The sequence below is a fragment of the Nyctereutes procyonoides genome, unplaced genomic scaffold (genome assembly GCF_905146905.1).
Source record: "Nyctereutes procyonoides isolate TBG_1078 unplaced genomic scaffold, NYPRO_anot_genome, whole genome shotgun sequence".
In the NCBI taxonomy this organism is placed as follows: domain Eukaryota; kingdom Metazoa; phylum Chordata; class Mammalia; order Carnivora; family Canidae; genus Nyctereutes; species Nyctereutes procyonoides.
This window is the reverse complement of record NW_026575048.1, coordinates 22751996-22777211: the sequence shown is the minus strand read 5'-3', so window position 1 is coordinate 22777211 and position 25216 is coordinate 22751996. Positions and strand designations below refer to the sequence as shown.

The 25216-nt window shown below is 46.1% G+C and overlaps 1 protein-coding gene across 1 annotated transcript; it reads left to right on the top strand.

The window, feature by feature from the left end:
• Nucleotides 1-13994: 13994 nt before the first annotated feature.
• Nucleotides 13995-23644, top strand: PCARE (photoreceptor cilium actin regulator). The gene is made up of 2 exons (XM_055327455.1): nucleotides 13995-17662; nucleotides 22234-23644. Exons 1-2 carry the CDS (start codon nucleotides 13995-13997, stop codon nucleotides 22412-22414), a joined length of 3849 nt encoding a protein of 1282 aa, XP_055183430.1. The 3' UTR covers nucleotides 22415-23644.
• Nucleotides 23645-25216: the final 1572 nt, after the last annotated feature.

Sequence of the window (25216 nt, the reverse complement as noted above, 5' to 3'; positions counted from 1 at the left end):
TATGGCCCAGAATGACCAACCCAATGTTGAAGAAAAACAAAGTCAAGTGATTGACAAGATTTGAATTAAAGACTTAGGATAAAACTACAGTCTTCAAGGGAGTATAGTACTGGTGAAAGAAAAGACAAATAGACTGGTGGAATAGAATACAGAGTAAAATATACCCACACAAAAATATACCATACAAATGCAATCAACCATTCTTCCACAAAGGAACAAAGAGAATTCAATGGGAAAAGAATAATATTCTCCATAAATGGTGCTGGAACAAGTGGACATTCATGTACAGAAAAATTAATCTAAACACAGATCTTACATCTCTCACAAAAACCAACTCAAAATGAATCATGGATATATATGTAAAATGTGAAGTTTAAAACTTCTAGAAAATAACATAGGAGACAATCTAATGACCTTGCATTTGGTAATGACTTTTTAGACACAACACCAAATATAAGATACACCACCCTATTGGAACTTAAGTCCAAAATGGAACTCAAGTTGGACTTCATTGGAACTTAAAATTTCTGCCCTACAGAAGACCCTCTTAAAAGAATGAAAAGCAGCCGTAGACTGGGAGAAAAATCTTTGCAAAACAAATATCTAATGAAGGACTTGTACCCAAAATAGACCAAAGAACTCTTAAAACCCATAGTAAGAAAATAATTCCTTAGGAAAATGATCTGAACAGACCTCACCAAAGAAGATGAGAGGTAAAGCATATGAAAAGATGCTTAAAAAAAAAAGATGCTCAACATCATATGCTATCAGGGAACTGCAAATTAAAACAATGGTGAGGTACTACTGTACATCTGTTAGAATGGCTAAAATCCTAAACGCTGACAACACCAAATTCTGGCAAGAATGTGGAACAAAAGGAACTTTCATTCACTGCTGATAGGAATGAAAAATGGTAGAGCTACTTTGAAAGACAGTTTGGTAGTTTCTTACAAAGCCAAGTACTGTATAGTCTTACTTTATGATGCAGCAGTCTCATTCCTAGATATTTACCCAAGTGATTTGAAAATTTGCGTCCAAAAACCTGCACATGAATGTTTATAGCAGAGTTATTCATAATTACCCAAAATTGCAAATGACCAACACGCCCTTCAATAAGGGAATGGATATGCAAGTTGTGCTACATTTATATAATGGAATATTAAGGTGATAAAAAGAAATGAGTTATCAAGCCATGAAAAGACTTGGAGGACCCTTAAATATATATTGTTAAAAGAAAGAAGCCAATCTGAAAGGGCTACATACTATATGATTCCAACTCTATGACATTTTGGAAAAGGCAAAATAAGACAGACAGTAAAAAGATCAGTGGTTGCCAGGGGCTGGGGAGGGAGGAAGGTAGAGCACAAGGGATTTTTAAGGCAGTGAAACCATTCTGTATGATGCTGTAATGGTGGATATGTGACATTATGCATTTGTCAAAAGCCACAGAATATACGCCACGAAGAGTGGACTGTCATATAAATTATGGACTTCAGTTATCAGTAATGTATCAGTATTGGCTCATCAACTGTAAAAAATAATTTTAAAAAATGAGCGGATTGTGAAGCATTTTTAATACTTCATTCAGGCTTTTAGCACTGAACTGACTTTTTTACTTTTTGGTGTCATTATGTAGGAAAGGATACACTTCTGTAAAATGTTTTAGTCTAAATTGCCTCACAGCATATGTCCAACTCCTGAAACCCATGTTAATTTGTTAAAATAACGGATGCTTTGTTCAGGATGCTCACCTGTGCCTTTGCACAAATGAGGTTTCATCAGAGGCCTGGGTGGGCAGGAGATTCATTTTAGAATGAAACTTACCCAGTCATGACACTGTCCTCTCAATGGCACCCAGAAAAAAAAAATTCAATCTCTCATGGATCTTCCTCAGCAAGAGCACAAATTGTTTAGAGTGTTGGTCGGGAGTCTATGAAAATAGGTGTTTTCATAATGGGTTCCCTTGGGCCCATATGCAGATTCCAATTACAGAAAGCCAGGGTGGTGGTGGCTGCTTTGACTTGACTCCCTGTGGTGGAGCCTTCCTTTGAGTGCACCAGCCTGCTTTTCTACTGGCAGCAAATACATAATAATGATAGTGCTGTTGGTGCTATGGATACCAGATTTAAAGGGCCAGAGAAATAGTTAAGACTTTTAGCCTACCCCTGAGGCTGCTGGCAGCAATGGCAGAGGAAGAAGAATGATTAATCCTCCAAGAGCTGGTCAATGCCTCTCTGGGGCTGGAGCAATAGGGATCCACCTCCCTATCCACAAGGGCACACAAGTGTGGAGAGCGGATCTGGAGGGTGAAAACAGAAGATATCCTGCAGGACCTGCAATTTCATATCTTCCCCCTTTGGGTCATAGGGTTCTAACCTGGACTGGACCTCCTCAGAACTCCAAAAACTGTTCTTTTTCTACCAACTCCAAAAACTCCTTTTCCCACTAACAGGTGTTAGTTCTGCTCTCTGATATAAAGAGAACATTTTGAACAGAAATTAGAATGGATTTTGTCATGATTTCTGATGAGATGTCATTGTGCTGACCTTTTGAGCTGCAGCAACAGATGAGGTAATAACTTGGAAAAGCAGTCTATGGATTCCGTGGTCTATTCTTGAGATTTTGCTGACACCTGGCTGCCTCTAATTATTGGAGCCAGTACAAATTTCACAGTCACTGACTCGAGTGTGCAAAAATGTAATTTTCTCTATTCTTCTATAATTGAGTGTAATTTCTGCCTTGTGCCTCCTTTCTGCCTCAAAGCAGAGAAAATTTAATCTAGTCGCTCTCAGATAAACTCATTCAAATTCAGTCATTTCTTAGCCAATTCAAGTTTATAATTCAGTCACAATTAGGTTTAAAACTCTCTCTTTCTCCCTCTGCTTCTCTTCCCTGGAACCAGTCTCAGCTCTCAAAGGCTTATCCGAGGACTCCCTCCCTCTTCTTGGTCTTAATCTGTCCTGTCCAGCAGATGAAATGTGTTCCCTTAAGAGGTGATCTGGGTGGTCTGTGGAACATAAGGGGGTTCCCACTAGTTCTCTCCACTGAGAGGGCAGCTCTATCCTCACCCAATTCTCATCCTTATCCTGGGCTGGCTGACTCCCAGGCTTTCTCTCTTTCTCTGGCAAATGTGTTTCATATGGAAGGCCTCAGGACATTATAGGGGTCCTCTTATGCCAGTCTGACCTGTGGGAGCCTGGGGTGGGGAAGTCTCCCATCCTTTTATACCTAGACATGTTACAGCAGCATTCCTATTCTGTTATTTTGAGGTAATATGAGGCATTTCCCTACAAGACTTATTGGCTTGCTATCTCCTGGCATCAAGCTATGGCCCAGGAAGGGGGCACAAGAACCTCTTCTCTCAGAGCCTCCAGATGAGACCTTGAGATCAGAGACAGGTACAGAAGTCCCACATCCACACATATTCCTGTGGCTTCTCTCCCAACTTTTACCCTTTCCTAGCTCCAGGTATTCATTAATTATTGGAAGAGGGGAAGGGGCACTGTCTGTCTCCTCCAACCCCTTTGCAGATCTTTTCTGTCCTATACCTGAGTGGAGCCCTTGAACTTCGACATCAGTGATTCACTGACCTGCTCTCTGGTGCTTCGCTGGAAAGGGGCCTGAGATGTGCTGAAAAGATCTAATGAGTATAAGAGACAAAAGCACACCAAGTAACATTCCACGTCTCAGCCTACTTTATTTCCATGTACTGTTTTACCTTGTGAGGCACAACTAACTGTAATTAGACTAATTTTTTTTTCATGACTAATGTTGGCTTAGAAGAAAATTCTAAACAAGACTATTCTAAAAATTGGGGGGCTTTGTGGAATAGCTATATGTGGAAATACATGTTTCTGGCCACCTGCATCCCACCACTCCCAAGCCCCCATCTCCCCATTTCTGACTACTAATTTGGATATGTAAATTTCTGAAGGATGGTGATCAAAGTCACCTCTTAATAATCATGTTTTTTTTTTAAGATTTCATTCATTTATTCATAAGAGACAGAGAGAGAGGCAGAGACATAGGCAGAGGGAGAAATAAGCTCCCAGTGGGGAGCCCAGTGCAAGACTCGATTCCAGGATCCAGGAATAGGACCTGAGCCAAAGGCAGACACTCAACCACTGAGCCATCCAGGTGCCCCAGTAATCACATTTCTTATCATCATATAATTTAAAGCTCATGTCTCACCAAAATGCTCACTTAACCCATTTTCAAGTCACCCCATTAGTTTGCCATTTTGTGGCCCTAAAGAACTTGGTATCACATCAGCCAGTTTACTCCCATTTTAAGAATTCTTTAATACATTAAAACCAGTCCCAGAAATTCTCGAGAGGCTAGGATTAACAGTTATCCATCTTGAAATGTATCCATTTCCAATGTGTCCTTAAAATGTGTTAACTGTTCCGAGACAAACATTTCACAGGAACCCAACATTTAAAAATAATAACTTCCTAAAATAATACTAATAACTTCCCAAATGTAAATTTGTCCAAGTATTTTACAAGATATAAATTTAACCTTTTAAAACATGACAACAAAGTTAAAAACTATAAAGAAAAAGACCAAAGAGTGGATCATGTGAAATGAAAACTTTCATACTCCAAAACATATCATAAATAAAATTAGGAGAAAAAAGGAAAACTTAAAAAAATACTGGTAATATGGCAACATATATGACCAAATGAAATACCAATCTCTTGAAAATTAACAAAACAAAGATAAATGCCCCATTTTCTAAAAATGAACAGAGGATGTATGGGTAATCCCCAAAAGAACCTATGCAAGTGGCCAGCAGAGCATATAGTTTTTAAAATACACAAACTCTCCAATAAATTCATGAATGCAAATAGAATCAAGATGCCATTTTTCCTCTTTAAAATCAGCAGATTTTTTTTTTACAGGACAATATCCAATGCTGGCAAGTTTGCAATAAAGTAAATACATATGCACACTGCTGCTAGAAATGTAGACTGGTATAATCACTCTTCCTGGAGAGTAATTCCACAATTTGTACCAAAAGCCTTAAAAATATTTATATTCAGGGGGAGTATAACTCCCCACTCCCTAAGTGTGGCTTTCCATCATACTTCCAAAGAGTACAGTAGAGAAAGGGAATGGGGAAAAAACTTTGCAGCTGAGCAGTCTCACAAGCACCACATCAGACTAGTGATCAAGGTCAACATTGGCAGTTGTAAATCATGTTGATAATATGTACTCTTGATATGATGTAATAAAAATGGCACATTACCTCTATGATTTTCCTCTAAAACCCCATAACTTCAGTCTAATCATGAGAAAAACATCAAACAAATCCCCATTGAGGGACATCCAACAGTTTGGTACTTCTCAAAACTGTCAAGGTCATCAAAAACAAGGCAAGTCTGAGAAACTGTCATAGTCAAGAGGAGTCTAAGAAGTCATGATGACCAAATGTAATGTGGTCTTTTGGATGGGATCCAAAAGCAGAAAAAAAAAATGACATTAGGTAAAAACTAAGTATGGGCTTTAGCTAATAATTATGATTGGTTTAATAATTATAAAAGATATACTACATACTACACTATTGTAGGATGTTATTATAGGGGAAACTGTATTGACGAGGAATATATGGGAACTCTCTGCTCAATTTTTCTATAAGTTTAAAACTATTCCAGAAAAATTAAATCAATTAAATTATTTTAATGGTTACATTCTTTGGCTAAGCAATTCCACATCCAGAAATTATCCTTAAGAAGTAATCACAGGGATCCCTGGGTGGCGCAGCGGTTTGGCGCCTGCCTTTGGCCCAGGGCGCGATCCTGGAGACCCAGGATCGAATCCCACGTCGGGCTCCTGGTGCATGGAGCCTGCTTCTCCCTCTGCCTGTGTCTCTGCCTCTCTCTCTCTCTGTGTGTGTGTGACTATCATAAATAAATAAAAATTTAAAAAAAAAAAGAAGTAATCACAAATGTGATCAAAGATTTATTTGCAAGGATATTTAAGTATTACTTAAAATAGAAATAACCTACATATGGAGGGGAAAAAAGGAGCCTGAGAATCAGCCAGATATGAGGTTTAAGTGCCTACCTCCCCCACTTTCAAGATGTTCATCTTTGCAAGGCGTGGACTTCTCAGACACATCCTGTATATTTGGTCACCCTCTCTCTTCTCCAATTCACCTATGCCACAGAGTAGGTATGTGTGGTGATGTCTATATGCATTTCTGTGAAGGTCTTCTCTCTGAGAAACATCTGCATGGGGGAAGAACAATTAGCAAATTCATAAATTTTACTTTGATTTATACCCATGGACTCTGCTATTTATCTTTTTGTTAAAGTAAGAGATTGCTAACCTGATTATATACAAAACAGTTTTTCCCTTAAGTATTTTTGAAACATTGTATCATGGAAAATGTTTATAATGTGTTTTTAGCGAACAAGGATAATGGCGTGATGCGAAATATATATACAAGTAGAAGAAAAGAGTGGTAGGTAATAAGCAAAAATAAAATTACAATGCTTGTGAAATGCAAGCATGTTTATGAAATGCCAGCATTTTTGCTGAAATCAACATCTCTTACTTTAAAACATCTTTGGGAATAGAAGTCCAATCTTCATCTTCCTCTGCTAGCAACTTTAATCAGTAGTTAACATGAAGCCATTTTACGTGTTCAATTCCCTGGTCCCAACCACCACTCTGGCTAGCTGGCATCCTAGGAGATGAACCAGCCGAGGGTCAGTGACCCAGAATCTGGGCTGAGGTCAAAGGTAGCAGAGCATGGGACTTCCTGTGGGAATCTAGAATTTAGAGCTAGGGGTTATCTGAAAGTCCCTATCCAGGGACAAAATTAAAATCAATGACCATCTAGCCAAGTCATCAATCCAAAGGGATTAGTCAGAGATAGAGAAGATGTAGAAGGGCAACCTGGAGGGCTTCTTTGGTTTGCAGAGCAAATCCAAAGTTACTTCTCATAGACTCCTACCAGCCTTTTCCTGGTGGACTAGAATCTGAACGTGTGACTGGAAAGTCTAACGTGAGATGAACCATCAGTCCTAAGTGAAGCTTGAAATGCTGGTATCTTATCCAAAAAAATGTCATAGGAATAACACTCGCTTTGGAATCAGAGAGATTAGGGTCCAAATTCCACAACAGCTATATGCTAGTTATATGACCTGAGCAAGTTACCCAAACCTTTTCAGCCTCTGTGTCCTCATCTGGAAACCTGGGTGTGGCAGAGGAGATTACTTGGTCACCAATGTTGGGGCTCTCCTTCCACAGTATAGAGATGTTGCTGGCCTATCCGCATCTAAGTGAGGCCATGGGACATGTCCTAGACATTAACCTGTGAGCAGCAATGCTAGGTTTCAACTGCCAGCAAAGATAGTTGAGTACTGGTATGTCTTCCCCACAGTCTTTCCCTTTTGCCTTAGAGGTCATGTATGAAAACTGTTGACATTTCCACATGGAAGGGCCCGGATCTCCATTTGAAGGAAAGCTACTCAACTAAGAACTTCTACATTAACATTGTGTGGGCAGCAGTAACTTTTCATGCACTGCCACTGAGATTTGGAGGTTGTTTGTTTAAGTAAAAATTAAGTGTATATGGGACACTTGGGTGGCTCAGTCGGTTAAGCAGCTGGCTCGTGGCTTTGGCTCGGGTCATGATCTCAGGGTCTTGGAATCAAGCCCCACAATGGCTGAACGTGGAGCCCAACGCGGGGCTCAATCTCACCATTCCAAGATCACCACTTGAGCCAAAACCAAGAGTCAGATGCTTAACTGTGCTACCCAGATGCCCCCATATGATTAGCAATTTTATCGGAAATCACCATGTGACCTTCAAGTGTCTGCCCTAAGTAGCTTCTCTTTTGGTGATCACATCAGAAACCCTATATTCACTGAATCTTCATATGCATGGCTTACAAATCAGTAGTCACACAGATGTTTTATGCTACTTCTGGAGATGTATTGCTTAACTCCTTGAGGTGTCTCTGAGGATCCAACAAAATAAATTTCGTCTATACTATGTAGCTTATATTTGGAATCAAAGTATTCTAAATGTATCCTCCAAATTTTGGCAAAAATTTATCCATTTTTTTACATAATAAGAGAAGCTATTTTATTGCGTAGATTTGATTCTTTTTTAAAAAAAATATTTATTTGAGAGAGAGCACATGTGAATGCAGAGAGAGGAGCAGAGGAAGAGGGAAAGGGAATCTCAAGCAGACCCCTCTTGAGGTTGGGCTCCATGTTCAGCAACATTCCTAATACCATGCCTGCAACACAAACATTAGCCCCTTTTTCCTGATAGCTCACCACAACAGTTGCATATTGCCTGTTTATCCCACATTTGGATCAGGGAATTGTGTGCAAAGATAATCCCTTCAGATCTGAAGGACCGGATATGCCCAAGGCCTTTGATAGTAGGAAATGTTTCTTAGGTTCAGGTGAGCTCACTAGTGACACTTACAGAACTTGAGAAATAAGACATCTTATCAGATTGCTTAAATGATCTACAGTATTGGTTCAAAATTGATGCCCTGATAGGTCCATCTTTTGTTGATCAATTAGTTCAAAGCCACAAGATTTTAAAAATGGTGTAGAATTTATTTAACATGCTGAAGGGCAAGGATGGCCTTTAGTAGGTTAATGTTTATTTACTATACATAGTTATGTTTTGGATGTCATGGTTTAACCTGTGAATGATATGTCCATTTTTAAGGTTTTGGCAACCTTTTGAGCCTAATTTTCTTTCCTTGAGTGTGAACTGAGAGACTGGCTTCCAAAGAATAAAATGTGGAGAAAGTGGAAGCATATGGCTCCTGAGACTAGGACAGAGTGGCCTCCTTCTTGCTTTCTCTTGGACAATTCACTGTAGGGAAAGCCAGCTGCCATGTTGCAAGGACATTCAAGCAGGCCTATGGAGAGGCCCACCTGATGAATTGACAACTCCTGTAAACATCACGCAAAGAATGGAGACTTTCTGTCAATAGTCATATGAATGAACTACTACCTCGGAAGCAAGTCAACCAGCCCCAGTCTAGTCCTCAGATGACTGCAACCCTGGCTAATGTCTTGACTGCAACTTCATGAAAAACCCTTAGAATCACCCTGTGAGCTGCTCCCAAATTCCCAACCCACAGAAACATTGTGTTTCATAATGAGACACGTTTGCTGTTTTAAGCTCCTAAATTTTGTGGTAATTTGTTATCCAACAGTAGGCAACCGATACAGGGGCTTTTCTCCAAGATCAAGAGCATTATAGCTGGGACTCTCTTGGGCACAAAGTAAAGCATACAGCACTGCATTTTAGTTGGTGTGTGTATGTTAACATACATGAAGCACACAATTTAAGTGTACAGTTCAAGGAGTTTGTACACATATATAATCACTGCCCAGGTCAAGATACAGAATATTTCCATTACGCTCAGAAATTCTCTCATGCCCATATACAGTTAATAACTCTTCCCAGAGGTAACCACTTTTCTGAGTTCTGTAACTATAGATTGTTTTGCATAGTATTGAACTTTATATAAATGGAATAATTTCACATGTACTCCTTTATGCCTGACTTCTTTCACTCAGCATAGTAATTTTTAAATTTATGTTGTTACATGTTTCAGCAGGTTCTTCCTTTTATTCCTGGCAAGTATTCCATTGTACAATTATGCCTAATTTGTTTATTTTTCTATTGACAAACATTTGGATTATTTCCAACTTGAAGGTTTTATGAATAAAGCTGTAGGAATATTCTTCTGCTAGTCCCTTTTGAGGACCTATCCATTCAATACACTTGGGTAAATTTTTAGAACTGGAATTAATGGGTCATAAGGTGGGTGTAGGATGTGTATTAAGTTTAACTGTCACACAAGTTTCTAAAATAATTGGGTCATCTTACATTTCCACTCAAAGTAACTTTTTTTTCATTTGATGCAAACTCAGTTTGAAAAGAAAGAAAAATAAAAATTAGTCTTGACAAAAAATGAGAGGCAATGAATAATAAATTTAAGAATTTCTTAAATTATTTGGAATAGTTAAGAAAACCATTCTACAAGGCACAGAGCTATCTGACAGCTGATCCTCCAGGAAAATACTTTTTTTTTAATAAATTAATTTTTATTAGTGTTCAATTTACCAACATACAGAATAACACCCAGTGCTCATCCCGTCAAGTGTCCCCCTCAGTGCCTGTCACCCATTCACCCCCACCCCTCGCCCTCCTCCCCCTCCACCACCCCTAGTTCATTTCCCAGAGTTAGAAGTCTTTATGTTCTGTGTCCCTTTCTGATATCTCCCACACATTTCTTCTCCCTTCCCTTATATTCCCTTTCACTATTATTCATATTCCCCAAATGAATGAGAACATACACTGTTTGTCCTTCTCCGATTGACTTACTTCACTCAGCATAATACCCTCCAGTTCCATCCACGTTGAAGCAAATGGTGGGTATTTGTCGTTTCTAATGGCTGAGTAATATTCCATTGTATACATAGATCACATCTTCTTTATCCATTCATCTTTCGATGGGCACCGAGGCTCCTTCCACAGTTTGGCTATTGTGGACATTGCTGCTAGAAACATCGGGGTGCAGGTGTCCCGGCGTTTCATTGCATCTGAATCTTTGGGGTAAATCCCTAACAGTGCAATTGCTGGGTCGTAGGGCAGGTCTATTTTTAATTCTTTGAGGAACCTCCACACAGTTTTCCAGAGTGGCTGCACCAGTTCACATTCCCACCAACAGTGTAAGAGGGTTCCCTTTTCTCCGCATCCTCTCCAACATTTGTTGTTTCCTGCCTTGTTAATTTTCCCCATTCTCACTGGTGTGAGGTGGTATCTCACTGTGGTTTTGATTTGTATTTCCCTGATGGCAAGTGATCAGGCAAATACTTTTATTCTGATCATCAGTTTAGAAATGTTTTTAGCCCCTTAGATCACGGTTTTCATAAAGATGACTTGACCAGGGCCCCAAATCCCAAGAGAAGAAGAATTTACATAAAGAACCCTCCAGGTGAGCTTTCCACCCTATTAAATGGAAGAAAGAAGAATCTTCCCACATGGCACACTTGTTTACTAAGCCAGTCCAGTGCCTGACAAATGAAACAACTTCTCAATGCCTAACACAGCTTGCCCCCAGGCACTGAGTCAGCTTTGTATTTCCCATGAGTTCAGCCTCAAATAAACAGATCGGATAACTTTATTAATTATGCACTCTGGGGCATAGGGCTGTGATAAGCTCAGGCTCTGCACACAGCTCCAGTAGCCCATCTCCAACTTGCTCACGGCACAGGAGGCATGTTATGTCCTTTCTGGTTCTGAAACCATCCTGACACCCATAGTATTATTTCTATCAGTTGTCCAGGGCTCTGTAAGAGAAAAATGAAAACTGTAAAGCCAGCATATCAAGTCCAATCTCAGAAACTTCAGGAGATGCTCAATGCGATCTTTTTTTTTTCTATTAGCAAAATTAAAAATTGGCCACCAGCAAAAATGAGAAATGGTTCGATAAAATGCCTTCTTCCTAGTGCAGATGATGGGAATTGTGTGCTTAAGAGGAGAAGAAGGACACCATGAGGAAAGCCTGAGGCAACAATGTGCTGGGCAGGGGGCCATTCTGCAGGCACAGAAGTGCCAAAACCCACATCCAGAGCTGCAAGCCCTCCTATAGGCAGTATTTTCCAGATGATTCAGGATTGAGGCTTGGTCCTGGACTAATTACTGAAGTTTCTTATGACTTTTATTATTCTAAGTGGCTTAGATGCCAGGGGGAAAAGAATAAGGAATTCCTTTTCCTTCCTTCTTTCTTTCCTTCCTTCCTTCCTTCTTCATTTTCTTTCTTTCTCTCTCTCTTTCTTTCTTTTTAATTTTATTTCCATTTGGAGACTTTCCTTTTATTGACTTTTCTATTTAATTCGATTTTCTAACATATAGTATAATACCTAGTGCTCATCTCATCACATGCCCTCCTTAATGCCCATCACCCAGCTACCCCATCCCCCCACCCATCTCCCCTTCCACAACTCTTTGTTTCCCAGAGTCAGAAGTCTCTCATGATTTGTCTTCCTCTTTAATTTTTCCTCACTCAGTTCCCCCCTTCTCCTATGGTCCCCTTCACTTTTACTTATATTCCACATATGAAACCATATGATAATTATCTTTCTCCGATTGACTAGTTTCAGTCAGCATAATAGCCTCCAGTTCCATCCACGTCAATGTAAATGGTAGGTTCATCCTTTCTGATGGCTGAGTAATATTCCAGGGTATATATAGACCACAGCTTCTTTATCCATTCATCTGTCGAAGGACATCGTGGCTGCTTCCATGGTTTGGCTATTGTGGACATTGCTGCTATGAACACTGGGGTGCAGGTGTCCCATCATTTCACTACATCTGTATCATTGGGGTAAATACCTAGTAACACAAATTGCTGGGTTGTAGGGTAGTTCTATTTTTAACTTCTTGAGGAAACTCCATACTGTTTACCAGAGTGGTTATACTCTTTTTTCTTTTTCTTTCTTTCTTTCTTTCTTTCTTTCTTTCTTTCTTTCTTTCTTTCTTTTTCTTTCTTTCTTTCTTTTTCTTTTTTCTTTCTTTTTTCTTTCTTTTTTCTTTCTTTCTTTCTTTCTTTCTTTCTTTCTTTCTTTCTCTTTCTTTCTTCTCTTTCTTCTTTTTTCTTCTTTTTCTTCTTTCCCACTAGCTAGGCACTGAACCAAGCACTTACTAAGCATTAATCAACTTAATCCCCACAACAGTTCCATGAAGTAGGTACCATTACCCCCACTCCAAAGATGGGCTCAGCCTCAGGAGTTAAATAACTTTGGAAGCTCCCCCAACTAAAAAGAGAAGGAGTAGGATTTAAACCCAAGTCTCTCGACTCCTTGCTCTAAACTACTGACAGCTTTAAAAAGTTTAAAAGTAGTTTTAAAATGGGCAGACACTCCCCTTCACTATGAACAAGAGCTCTGTGCTTAAATTATGTCAAAGCTGCGCTTGAAAAGGAAAATACAATTTACCCTTACATTCTACTCCTAATGACCAAATGGCACCCCACTACCTAGGGTTGGCTTATTTTCCTATGAGTAAGATTTAATTAAAAGCCTCTTTCTTTGAGAACATTGCCTCCCTAAACCCCTCTGCTCCACAGGGACCAGCCTTGAGTTTTATATGGCAGTGAGCTTTCTCTGCTTTCCCCTCTACACCAGGGAAGATGACTTCCCTGCTATCAAACTCACTTTTCCAGTGTAAAGGAAAGCCACCTTGCCTTTATTCACTGTCTTATTTTGAGAAGTTCTCTAGCACTAGAGAAAATGGTGTTTGTATAAAGTCACACAAACAACAACGCATCGCTTCAATTACTGTCAATTGTGTGTTTTGGGGTTTCCTTGAAAATAGCAGGTTGGAGCACACTTGGCTGGTTTGCCCTTATTAAACTGTGAAGGTCACTTCTCTGCCAGGATCTGTAGCCGGCGAGCCTTCTTTTCTCTTCCACAAAAAGCTCTTCCAGAGCTTTTTTGCAATTATGGCTCATTTCTCTAGGTTTCATATGGCAGGCGTCTGAACAGAATTAAAAGCATAAGCACGTGCAAAAATAATCCGCTTCCCAAGATAGTAAATGCTGAGAAGTTCTATATTAGAACACACTGTGAGTGCTGACTGGCTAGGCCATGATTAACCTAATAGGCTTAAAGTTCCACTTGCCATCCACATCTGTCAGGACATGAGCAGAGCACAGGCCCATAATCCATGAGACTGAGGTCCTTCAGAATTGCCCTGTTGCTCACTCACAGCAGAGGGTTTGAGACTTACAGCAACAGGACGACAGGCACACTGCCTCAACACAGTGGGGCAAGGAAGTAAAGAAAGCTGGTTCCAAGGACATGGCAGCATGGACTTCAGGGAATTCTGGCCTGGAAATTGCCTGGACCAACTAGTAAGGCTGCCTTTTGTTCCTATTTCAAGGATGATTCTTTGAAAATTGCAAAGTGTGGGTGGGAGATGACTGCAGACTGAAGTCATGGGGTGTACACCTTCCCACAATGACATTGTTAATAGTGTTGCTAAGAGTGGCATCCAGTTTTTTAAAAAGCCCAAGGCAATTTTGCCAGGACGTCAGGGGGGCAGTGAAAGATGCTCTATCCCTTTGCTGGTTCCAAGCTCCACCTGCTATGATTCTGGGGGAGGCTCCTCCCAGGGACAGAGGCTGGCAGAGGAGCAGCCAAAGGCCAGGTGGATCCAAAGCCCAAATGAAGGTCTCTATCAGCTCACAAGAGATCCCAAAGGGAAAGATATGGAAGGACTGCCCCCAGAAACCAAAACGTCCCGATCCCAGCTGGATGAATCACAAAGCCACATGGCTAAGGACCTTCCATCCAAGACACAGAGTTCTCATGGGTTCCAAGGGGCAGCCTTTTCTGGGGAAGAGAGTGAAGAAAGTACTACCTGGCAAAGAAAGCTGAGATGCCACACATGTGGCCAACAGGGCCATTTCTGCCAAACCATCCTTCCTGCTCACGAGCCTAAAGGCAAAGTGGATTTCCCTGAGCCCCTGGTGAAGGCCCACCAGCACGCCTACACCTACCTACACTCCTGCCTCTCCAAATATGAAGCAATTCTGTGCATCATTCATCAGGCCACCCAGACCCAAGAGCTGCTGCAGCCCATGGTCACCTTCCTGCTGCTATGCGTTGATGAGATCAACCGGCTCTTGGGGGAGATCTCCAAGGATGGAGAAATGCTTCTCAAGGAAGTTAAGGGGGATCTGTCTTGGCCGTTGGGGAAAGGAGAGCCCCACGAGCAGCCAGATCTCCTGCAACAGCTTCTGCAGTACACAGTCAGCAAGCTGCTGGTGCTCAGTGGCACGGTGGCCTCGATCACGGGCAGCTTCCTGGAGGGCTCCCGCAATTACCTCCACGCTACCGCCTGCCACTTGGGAAATAAGCTGAGTACAAAGAGGGGTGTGGATGAATGCCTCCTAAGGGCTCTGGGGCAACTGGAAAGCTTGGCGAGCGGCCACGGAGACCCTGGGATGCAGGACAGACCCTTGTGCTCTGAGGACAGTGGCATCGGTGCTGACAACGAGTCTGTGCATCTGGTGGACAAGCTGGGCAAGCAAACCAGCTGGGACTCAGCATCAGAGCCTGCAGAATGGATGCCAGTGCTTTCATCCACAGGGGAAGCCAAGCTGTCAGGACATAGCTGGCAGCAAAGTCCTTTCCGGATGGGTTCCGACAGACCCCAGGACTGCCCACTCTCCAGGCCTCCGACGGCAAAGGTTCAGCCAACAGCATGGGGTGGAGCAGGTGGCCCATGGCCCTCTAGCACAGGCCCAGAAAATACTACTGCCAGGCCTGGGGGGATCAGCAAAAGCGCTCCGTGTGATTCTCTTGGGATTGGGATCTCGACAGAAGCACATTTTTCTAAAGGCTCCAGGTTGATGGACACCCCTTCCCTCAGTGAAGGTGAGGACAGCAGCCCAGACGAGGAGGAAGTCCAGGTGAGTGGCATGAGTCAGTGTCCATGGCAGGAAAAATTGTCCCATCCGAGGCCACGCTCCTCACCTGGCGGCCCAGCAAGCCCATTCCAGCCACACCCCAGGAGGCTCAAGAGTCTCCAAGCCCAGGAAATGATTCTGAAAATGAAGGAAGCAATCAGTGAAAGGATCAAGTTCGTCCCTGTGCCTTCTGGGCCCCAGGACTGGGCCGAGGAGGAGGAGAAGACAGCGGTCTGCCCGAGACCTAGCACAGCCAGTGGCAGCAGCAGGGCCCCTGTGAGGCAGAGAAGGTCCCACTCAGAGGGGTGTCTGAAGAATCACGTGGAGGACCCCACCCTCCAGGAGCTGCAGAGGGTCCAGAGAGACCTTAGCCAGAGGCTGGAGGCATTTTACGCCCTGGGTGCACGACATCTGGGGCAGAGCTCGAAGCAGATTCTGCAGCCCCGGGCCACAGCTCTGAGGCCCGACACCTGCAGGGTTGCACCCAGCAACACCACCAGCAAGCTGAAGGCTTCCCTCACCAAGGACTTCAGCATTTTACCAAGTCAGGCCAAGAGCATCTTACAGAAATGCAGTCCCCACCCTGAGAGCAAACAGTCCCCACAGGGGAAGGCTGAGGGGCTCCGGGTCACCACTCCATCGGGAGAGAAGGCCCATGAGGCAGCAGGGGCCGAGGACTGGAATGTCAGGAGCTGTCCCACCAGAACATCAGTCAAGAAACTCATTGAAACCTTCAGTCCCACTGAGGGTCTGAGGACCCTGGGCGATTCCAAGGACTCTGGGCCAAGCCCCTGCCTCAGGAAGTGGGGGATCCCCATCATACCTCCCAGATTTCCTATATACAGGGGGCTTTCCCCTTTGTATCCAAAGCCCCAAATTTCTCCAGCTGCAAGTGGAGACTCTCTCAAGGTGGGCCCAGGCTGGAGGCCCCTAGCTCCCATTTTCCCTCCTCTGATTACAGCAGGAGCGTGCAAGAGGGAGGACCCCAATTTTAACTGTGAAACAGAAGAGGACCTAGAGCATCTCCCTCCACCACCTCTGGAAATCCTGATGGACAAGTCATTCACCTCTCTGGAGTCCCCAGAAAGCAGCAAGCCAGCAGGGAGCTCCTCCAAAGGGACCCGGGCTCTGGGGCTCGGGGGGGCCGACCCCGTCCAGAGAACGTGGGCTTCGCCAAAGCTAAGAGCCTCCTTGAGCCCCACTGACCTGCTACCCAGTAAGAACGCGAATGCCCCCGCCAGGCCCCACAGCACAGGCCCGGGGGGCAGCAAGAGCGGCTGCAGTACCAGAAAGCTCGCCTTGGACCTGAGCCACCCCCCCGCAGCCAGTGGAAACCCAGAGGCGGAGGGCAGAGGGGCTCGGAGTCCGGCGCCTGCAGACAGGGCCACCAGCCTGTGCAAGCATCCCCAGAAGGCCACCCCCTGGCACCACCCCAGCCACACATGTGGACAGCACAGGACCTGGGAACCCAGCCCGGCCAGGCCAGCGGGAGGGCCACGCTCTCCAGAGGGCCCCCGGCAGAGCCAAGACAGGAGCCCCCTGCTCGCCAGCAAGGCCTCTCCCCCAAGAGGCTCCTGGACACCCCGAGCAGACAGGAGGCAGCCGGCCTGTCACAGGCCCGCCCAGCCGAGTGCTCCCTCTGTGCAAGGCCCCCCCAGCGCACCCGGCAGCCCCCCGCGCAGCCCCCCGCTGCGGGGCCCCCCGGCCAGGGGGGAAGGAGCGCCCAGCGCTGCGCCCGAGAGCCCGCCCGCGCAGGACGAGGCCTGCAGCCCCCCGGGCCCGCGCACAGAGGCCAGTTCCCCCTCCTCGCGCCCCTTGCCCTCGCCCCCCGTGTCCCCTGCTCTGGGGCGCAGGTGGCCGGGCGCCTCCGAGCAGGGCGGGGGCGGCGCAGCCAGAGCCTCGGGGAACCCGCGCCCCCTCTTCTGGCCCGCGTCCTCGCCAGCGTTTGACGCCGCCCCACCCGGGCCGCCGCCCCCTGAGGCTGGGGGCGCCCGGGGGACCCCCGCGGGCGGCTGGAGGAGCTCGGGGCCCGCGCCAAGGGCCGCCTCCCAGCGGGGCGGGGCTCTGTGCGCGCTCAACCCCCGGCCGTTCGTCAGAAGGACCGCCTCGGACCCGCGCCCCGGCGGCCGCCCCCGGCTGCCCGCCCCCCGCGCGGCCGGCGACGCGGGGGGCTCCGCGCTCAGCAGGAGCAGGTAAGGAGGGTCCTCGGCGTGGCCCTGCGGGGATCGGTGGCGCCGCTAGGCCCTTGGGATCGCCTGGGGCAGCCGTTTCCAGACTGTGCTCCAGGGGAAGAGGCAGTGGGAAGAGGGGCTGCGGGGTGGGGGGTCCGGGGAGGGGGGTACCCAGCCTCCCGCCACCCGCCCCATCCTTGAGCGCCTTCATCTGTCCCTCATTTCAGGTTCCCAAGAAAGATTTTAATTGCACGAAGTTCTGCGTTAAAAATAGTTTAAAATAATCACATTAATCCAAGCACACACACAGACACAAAACCTTTATTTTACACTTGAGCTAAAGGACAGGAAATGATGTCCTACCTCCACTGAGCCCCCGTCACCCTGTCTGGAACCAGCAGCCTGGTTTCTGTTGTCCCTGGTTTACTGAAGTAGGTGGGAGATGCTCAAACTTCCCGATCCCACGACCCCTTTAAACTCTTAGGAGTTCTGGAGAACCTCAAAGAACCCTTGTGTAGGTGGGTGGCCTCTATCACTTTTTACTGAATTATAAATTAAAATTGAGAAATATTTAAAATACTTGTTTTTTCAATGACCCCATTATGCATCGCCATAAAAAGCAGGTATATTTTCCACAACAAAAAAATTTAGTGAAAAGAATGGCATTGTCTCATATTTTTGCAAAATATGCAAAAAATTTCCTTTCATGTCTGGCTTCAGGGAAAGATAGTGGCCTTCTCAGATCTGCTTCTGCACTCCATCTGGTGTGATATCACACATCCTATAGACTGGAAAAGTCCACTCTACATTCATGAAAGAATGAATGACTAAGGCAAATAACATCTTGATAGTATTATGAAAATAGTTTCGACCTCATAGATCCCCCTCAAAAAGTGTCTCAGGGACACCGAGGGGACAAGTCTTGAGATGGCTGGTCCTAAAAGTATGGAATATAAACGTTTGGCTTTCCCACACCTCCAAAGACTTGCCTCCACTTCTCTTCCACTCTAGCCTCGTCTCTGCCTCCCTGTTAGGAGGTTTGTAGAGTAAGGACAGGATCCCTCATGGGCACTGAGTACCAGAAATCAGGTAGAAAGACTGCCATCACTACCCTTTGCAGACTAGTTCCAAATGTGCCTTTTTCGTGAGGGCAGCTAACTTGCATGTCATTGGCCCAGCCATGCAGGCAGGCCTGGGCATGAGGTGGCAACGGGTCATGAGTCAAGGTAGAGCCATTGCCTGAACATGGAAAGGAAGACACATAGGCCCAAGTAGGTAGAACACATAAGGGAAATGCATCTTTTCCAGAATGTGGCATGGGGAGAAAACTATCTGAGACCTGTTGGAGAAGAACTCTTATCAATGTGTCTTAATGTCAGATGGGACAAAGCTCAACCAACATGGTCTTTGCTATCTTCGAAATGCCCATTGTTGTGCCAATCAGCAGTTTATGTTGGCCAGAGTGATACGTGTTACACACTTCACAATCTGTTGGAGGCATAAATGGTAATTTTTTACAAAGTACTTGGCAGTCGATTTTAAATAAAGATATTATCTAGGGAAAAAAAAGATATTATCTAGGGAAAGTTGTGCACTATTATGGTTATATAAACTTCCCCAACCACTTGAAAGAAATGAAATATTGATTATTTTTGCAAGAATCTTAATGTAATGCTGCTCTTTTCTTAAATCTAAAATGAGCTTCCTATAGTACAGTGCTTTTCATCTAAGAACCTCTATAAATGTTAATGCATTACTCCTCACACTAGCCACTTATTCTGTTATTACATTTCTAAAACTGTGCCCTTTAGGAGAAGAGCTCGGGAGAACAGGGACAATAAAATGGCATTAATTAAAAACACTAACATTTTAAAACAGCAGGAGCAATAATAAAGTAACATAAAATTGTTCAAGAAGAAAATAATGCCCTTCTCTCAGGCTTCTCTACGGAATAGGGCAGCTTAAAAGGTTGTTTTATGTCCTGAATCTCACTACTTGAAGAGACGGGAGGTTGGGGGGGGGCGGGGTGGAGAGGAAGTGCTTGTAGCTTGAAAGAAAGGAGGATTCCTAAACAGGAGACTTCCCAAGGTCACATGGAAGGTCACAGTAGCACTCCTTCCCCTACCTCCTGATTAGACCACACCTCCAAGCCACCCCAGAACAGAAAATGTGAGCATGTGTTGGATGTGTCGGTTGTGTTGGGAAAATACTCATCGTCCAGTCCCTCCACCCCTCTACCCCTGTAAAGCTGACGTCTGGGAGCAGAAGCATGCCAGCTTCAAAAGCACTGTTTCCCACTCTGTAAATGCATTTTTTTTTTTTGCCTGCCCTCCTGTGTACAGGAAACCAGAACAAGGAAATAGGCATGATTTGCCCGAAATCATGCAGCTAGCTAATAAGCCAGGGCCAGAGACCAGAAGGACTCAGAGCAGGCTGTTTCCCCAAACAGGGATGCAGTGCTGCAACCACACCCAAGGTACCTTGTGGCAGAGGCAGGCTTTGCAGGAAGACCTGGCCCACATGCGGCATTGACCTGCTTCTCATCACCCCGTGCCAGGCACCAATCCCTTTTATAGAAAACATGATGATGTTTATATCCCCCTGATCTTGGAGCCCAGGGGATTGGGGATCGTCCTTGGAGGCTTACCCAGGAAGCTCAGGTACTGAACCTCAGCGGTTATTTATGTTTTGGATCCCCTGATGGATGTGCCATCTCTAGGTTTTAGCATGCTGAGGCATTGTGAGCATTCAAGAAGGGTCCAGACTTTCTGGCCTGCATGCCATGCTTTCTTTGTTTATACTGGACCAGGCAGGGGCTCTCTGCAGCCCAGCTCCCCCAACCCTACTTCCTGGTGCAGGCTACCAACTGACCGGCAGGACAGTGGCTGGGCAGCCTGCCTCCCCAGCCATTCTGGGATTGAGTAGAACCACAGCCTCAATGTGGCAACCAGGAAAATCTACCTCCTAGCCTGAGCCTCACACAAGTGTGGAACCCGGTTGGGGTTGGGGAAACCACAGTTCTAGGACAAAATGGTTTATCATCTCCACTGACGCTGCATGCCACAGCCTATCCTCCAGACATGCCCCATTCCTGCCAGCTACTCCAGCTGGGGAGCCCCAAAGGGTCATGGATGAAGTGCATCCTGCACATGCCTTCCCCTGCTCCACAGGGGCACAGGGAGCAGTAAGTAAGGTGGGAGCTGGTCCTGCACACAAAATCACGCTTGATCAGACAGGGACCTCCCAGTAATGAGGCCAAAGGCCAACGTGGATGAGACTGGCTCTTGGGAACACAGTGAGATTCTCACTGCCTAAAAATCACATGCACGCCAGTCTCAGTTCCCACTCCACCCCTGCCCACATTCCTGCCACCTTGATCTTAGTACAATCCAAACTCAAACTTACCCTCCACTGGTTCAATGTCTCAGGTAAGCCTAACCACACAGAACTAAGCACGCTGCATAATAAAGCTCAAGAACCTGCCATCACCGGCAGAGAGAAGGGCTTTCTGGTCTATGTGGGGAGCTGGGTCCAGTCCTGGACCTGAGGTGACTAATTGCGAGGCACTGACCCTCAGGTGCCTATGTGTCATGTGACAGGGTGGTCCCTAGTTTCCCTTCCAGGTGTGACTTCCTGTTCATGCTATGAAGCAGCACCAGAGTGACAGCTGGCCATTTACTGAGCACTTATCACGTGCTAGTTCATATACGAAGGGTTTTACACACTTAATTCAATATTGATACCTTTGATCGCCCTGTGAGATGTGTACTATTATCATTCCCATTTTATAAAGAAGGGAACTGGGAATCAGATTAATTTACTATGAGACACACAGCTAATAAGTGCAGGACTTGAACTCAGATGGCCAGACTCCAACCTTCAGGCAGTAACCATGAGGCCAGCTGGCCAGCGCACAGCCAGTGTGGCTTTCTGAGCTGGTCCCCTTCTGGCCTGAGCTTGCTCCATACTTGGGATCATTCTTCATTCCACACTCCCAATGTACATGGGGTATCCTTCTCCCCTCAAAGCCCCTCTCACTGTGTCACTCAGCAGCTGGGAAGTTCTGTTCTAGCCAAATGCCAGGCTTAGGCCAAGCACTTGCCATTTTTCTCCATTCAGGAAAAGGGTGGCAGCTGAGTAAAGCAGGGTGTGGTGGGGAGTTCTTTTTGCTGTTATTGTTGGTGTTGTGTTTAATTCAACTAGCTAAGCCTAGCCCTTTATTAAACAAGAAGTGCCTTAAAAATAAAAATAAAATAAAGGCCCAGCTCCCAGAGTTCCTGAGGGAGCTGCTTTGTTCAGAGCAGCAGGATCCTGGGCATGAGGGGAGGAACATGACTCGACCTGTCAGCACAAACCCCAGGGCTCAGTTCCCACGGCGCCCAACCACCACAGGCACGCCCCGGGACGGCACCCAGATAGCACCAGTCAGACAAACCTGATGAGGGGGATCCACGGGCCTGTGGGTGAAACAGAGGGTGAGGACCTGAGAGGATCAGAATGGGAGTGGATGGGACCGGGCAAGGGGGGCTGGGGGGAGGGCAGAAGGAACAACTAAGGAGGGTTTGATCTGCATCTGTCCTTTCTCTCTGCAGCAGCAGTGAGGAGAGCCTCAAGAAGGACACAGAGCCATGGAACAGCCCCTGTGCCCCAGAACTGAAGGGTGGTGGCAGGGGTGTGTCTCCCCCAGAGCTCTGCGTGTTGGGCCACGGGCTGCAACGGGAGGTCAGAGCCAGCCGCACCCAGGACAAGCCTCAACAGAAAGAAGTAGCCTGACAGGCTAACCAACAGGGTCACAGTGATGCCAGTCACCCCGGAAGGCAATGGGTGACAGCCAAGCATCACACTGTCCCATAAATGGTGGGCCCACCAAACTCCTATGGAGGTGTCCTAGAACCATCTGGAAGGTGCAATGCCCAGAGGGTCTGCTAAATTCTACACATTTGCCATTTTCAGCCCCAGATTCTGGTTTGCCTAAGGGTTCAAAGATGAACTATAACTTTGGACCCCAGGGTGACATTCTTTAATCCTTCAAGTCCTGGCCTTAACTTAGGGGGGAAAATGCATTTATCACCTACTTGATGGGCTGGGGGTTTTACCTGGGTTAGTTTCATGGACTCATTTAATCCGCACAACAACGAATGGAGCAGATAGCATGTTCCTGGTTTTGCAGATACGAAAACCAAAGTGCCCCTTCCCCTACCCCAACCCCAAAAGTGTCTTGCCTGAGGTCTCACAGCCAGGAAGAGAAGAGAGCAAAAATCTGAACAGGTGTGCCTGACACCAGAATCCTTTGTTTTTCGTTACGTTTCATTGCCCATGACTATTCCATCACTCCATTTGCCTAAAGCAAACATAGATGTACAAATGGTTGGAAAGTGTTGTGGTTTTTTCACAGGCTACACAGCGGCACAGCATTCAAGTCACCATTGAGAGCTTTGTTGAGAAGCTGATTACTCCAGAGATAGGAAGACCATGGAATTAAGACACACACCCTCCTCCTCCCTCCCAAGTACAGACCCAAAGCCCTCAACACAGCTTCCAGCCCACTCCTTTGGCTGAGCGGCCTCGGGTTGCTTCTCAGAGGCGTGTCTTGGATGCTCTGCCCTACGCATCCACATGCCTCTCACACTGGTGGGTGCAATCACGCCTTGCAAACAAGCAGCCTATTCTCCATGCCCTACAGGGGCTGGAGTGCGGGAAGATGCACGCACTCTCACACACACACACGCACGCACACACACACGTACGTGCGTGCACATGCCAGTCTCTCCCAGGGGCTTCTCGGCCAACTTTATTCCCAAGTCATCTGGACAACTTCTGCCAGAGTCAAAATGGAGTGAAGAACTACCGTTCCTGCCAAAACCCTGCTTCTGCCAACGTGCTAGATATTTGCTGCAGATCTTGGAACTCTTCCACTGGTGGCTGTGAGTGCTTTCTATTTAGAAAGAATTTGCAGTAATTGGGTGATTCAGTGCCGGCTCAGTAGGTTGTCAAAAGACAAGAATTCTCACCCACGGGGTACGGCTAAGGGGCCATCCTCCAGATCTGCTGCAAGCTGATTTTCTTTTTAAGTTTGGAAAAATTACAAACTTCAAGTCCTTTCTGGTTGAAATAGATCATGGCTCGAGAACAAGTTAAGCTGGGTCCTACGGGCTACGGCTACCTGTAAATGAAGTCACCTTGACTCATTCAGTTATTAAAATAGGGGTGAAAAGGATAATCTCTTCAAAGGCACCCAAAGAATCGTTGATTAAACCACCAACAGGGGCCACAAGCCACCCCTCTATTGGGAAATGTCTGTACACATGCTCACGGTTGCTGTGTGGCGGCACTAATTGTCAGAGCAGAGCTCTGGCAGCTGTAGGGCAGACTCCGGGCAGAGCCACATGCAGGGGTGAGTGGGTGGACCTGGGGATCCGCCTGGGCCACAGGAAATGGGAGCAAGTCCAGCTACCCGGGCAGGGCAGGGCTGAGGTAAGTGTGTGGGAACAGCCAGCTTTGGGAAACACGCGTGCTACAAAGCTGGCCAGTCTGCCTACCTGGGCAGGCCAGCTGCAGGGGGGAGGGAAGGAGGGTGTGGACCCTAGGCAGGCTGGGCACGGAGCCAAGCCAAGGGGAAGCAAGCAGGAGAAGAAATGCTGCACCTCATGGGTAAGCAGGCTCAGGGAGGACCCTGCCCTGGGCAAGGGTTTAGGGGCAGACTTCCCAAGGTCTGGAGAAACAAAGCAGAAACAGAGAAGCAAAGGGAGATTGGACAGGGATGACATTCATGAAATGGGGAGACAATCTGGGGTGTTATCACAGAGACAATAAAAAAATCTAGTTCTGGGAACCAGGATAGGAATTGGGAGCCAGATCTGCAAGAGGAGGAAGAAAGGCCAACCTCTCCCTCAAAGGATCCCCACTCAGAGGTTTGGGCTGGTTTAAGTCTTTAGGGGGGCCGAGTGTACCCAGCTACAGCAATGAAAGCTAGGTGTGGACACCTGGGAGCCACGTACCCTATTACATCCCAGAGGGAGTCAGCGTCAGAGAGAATGCCCTGCAAGAGTAGGGCCTCCCTGAGTGTGCCGGGCAGGAGGCTCTCTGAGAGCAGACGGTGTCCCTTCCCCTGAGCTAGGCCACTAAGCAGCAGTGACATCCACCGTTCCTGCACTGCAGGCAGCACTGGAGGATACAGGGCTTCCAGGATTCCTGTGTCAGGGGCGCTGACCTGCTCCTTCCACATCTACTGAGCACCTAGCTGTACCAGGACAGTGCCAGACTCCTGCTATATACCCCCATACATGATGTCGTGAGAGGCCTCCTGGTCCAAGCAGCAATGACAATGAGCTGATATAGACTCTTGTGTTGGTGAAGGACCCAAAGTCTTCAAGAATCTCAAGTCAGCTTCCTCTGGGGTAAAGCAGAGGGGTTGCCAAGGCCAAGGTCAAAGGTGAAGCAGTGCCTAGCTGGCACAGGAGCAGATGGGTCACAGATGTGGTTTTTTGGCTACCATCACAACCACCAGACTTAGCTCAAATTATAGGTGAATTAGACATTGTATAAAAGAAATTAAATGTACCACGACAGGCAACT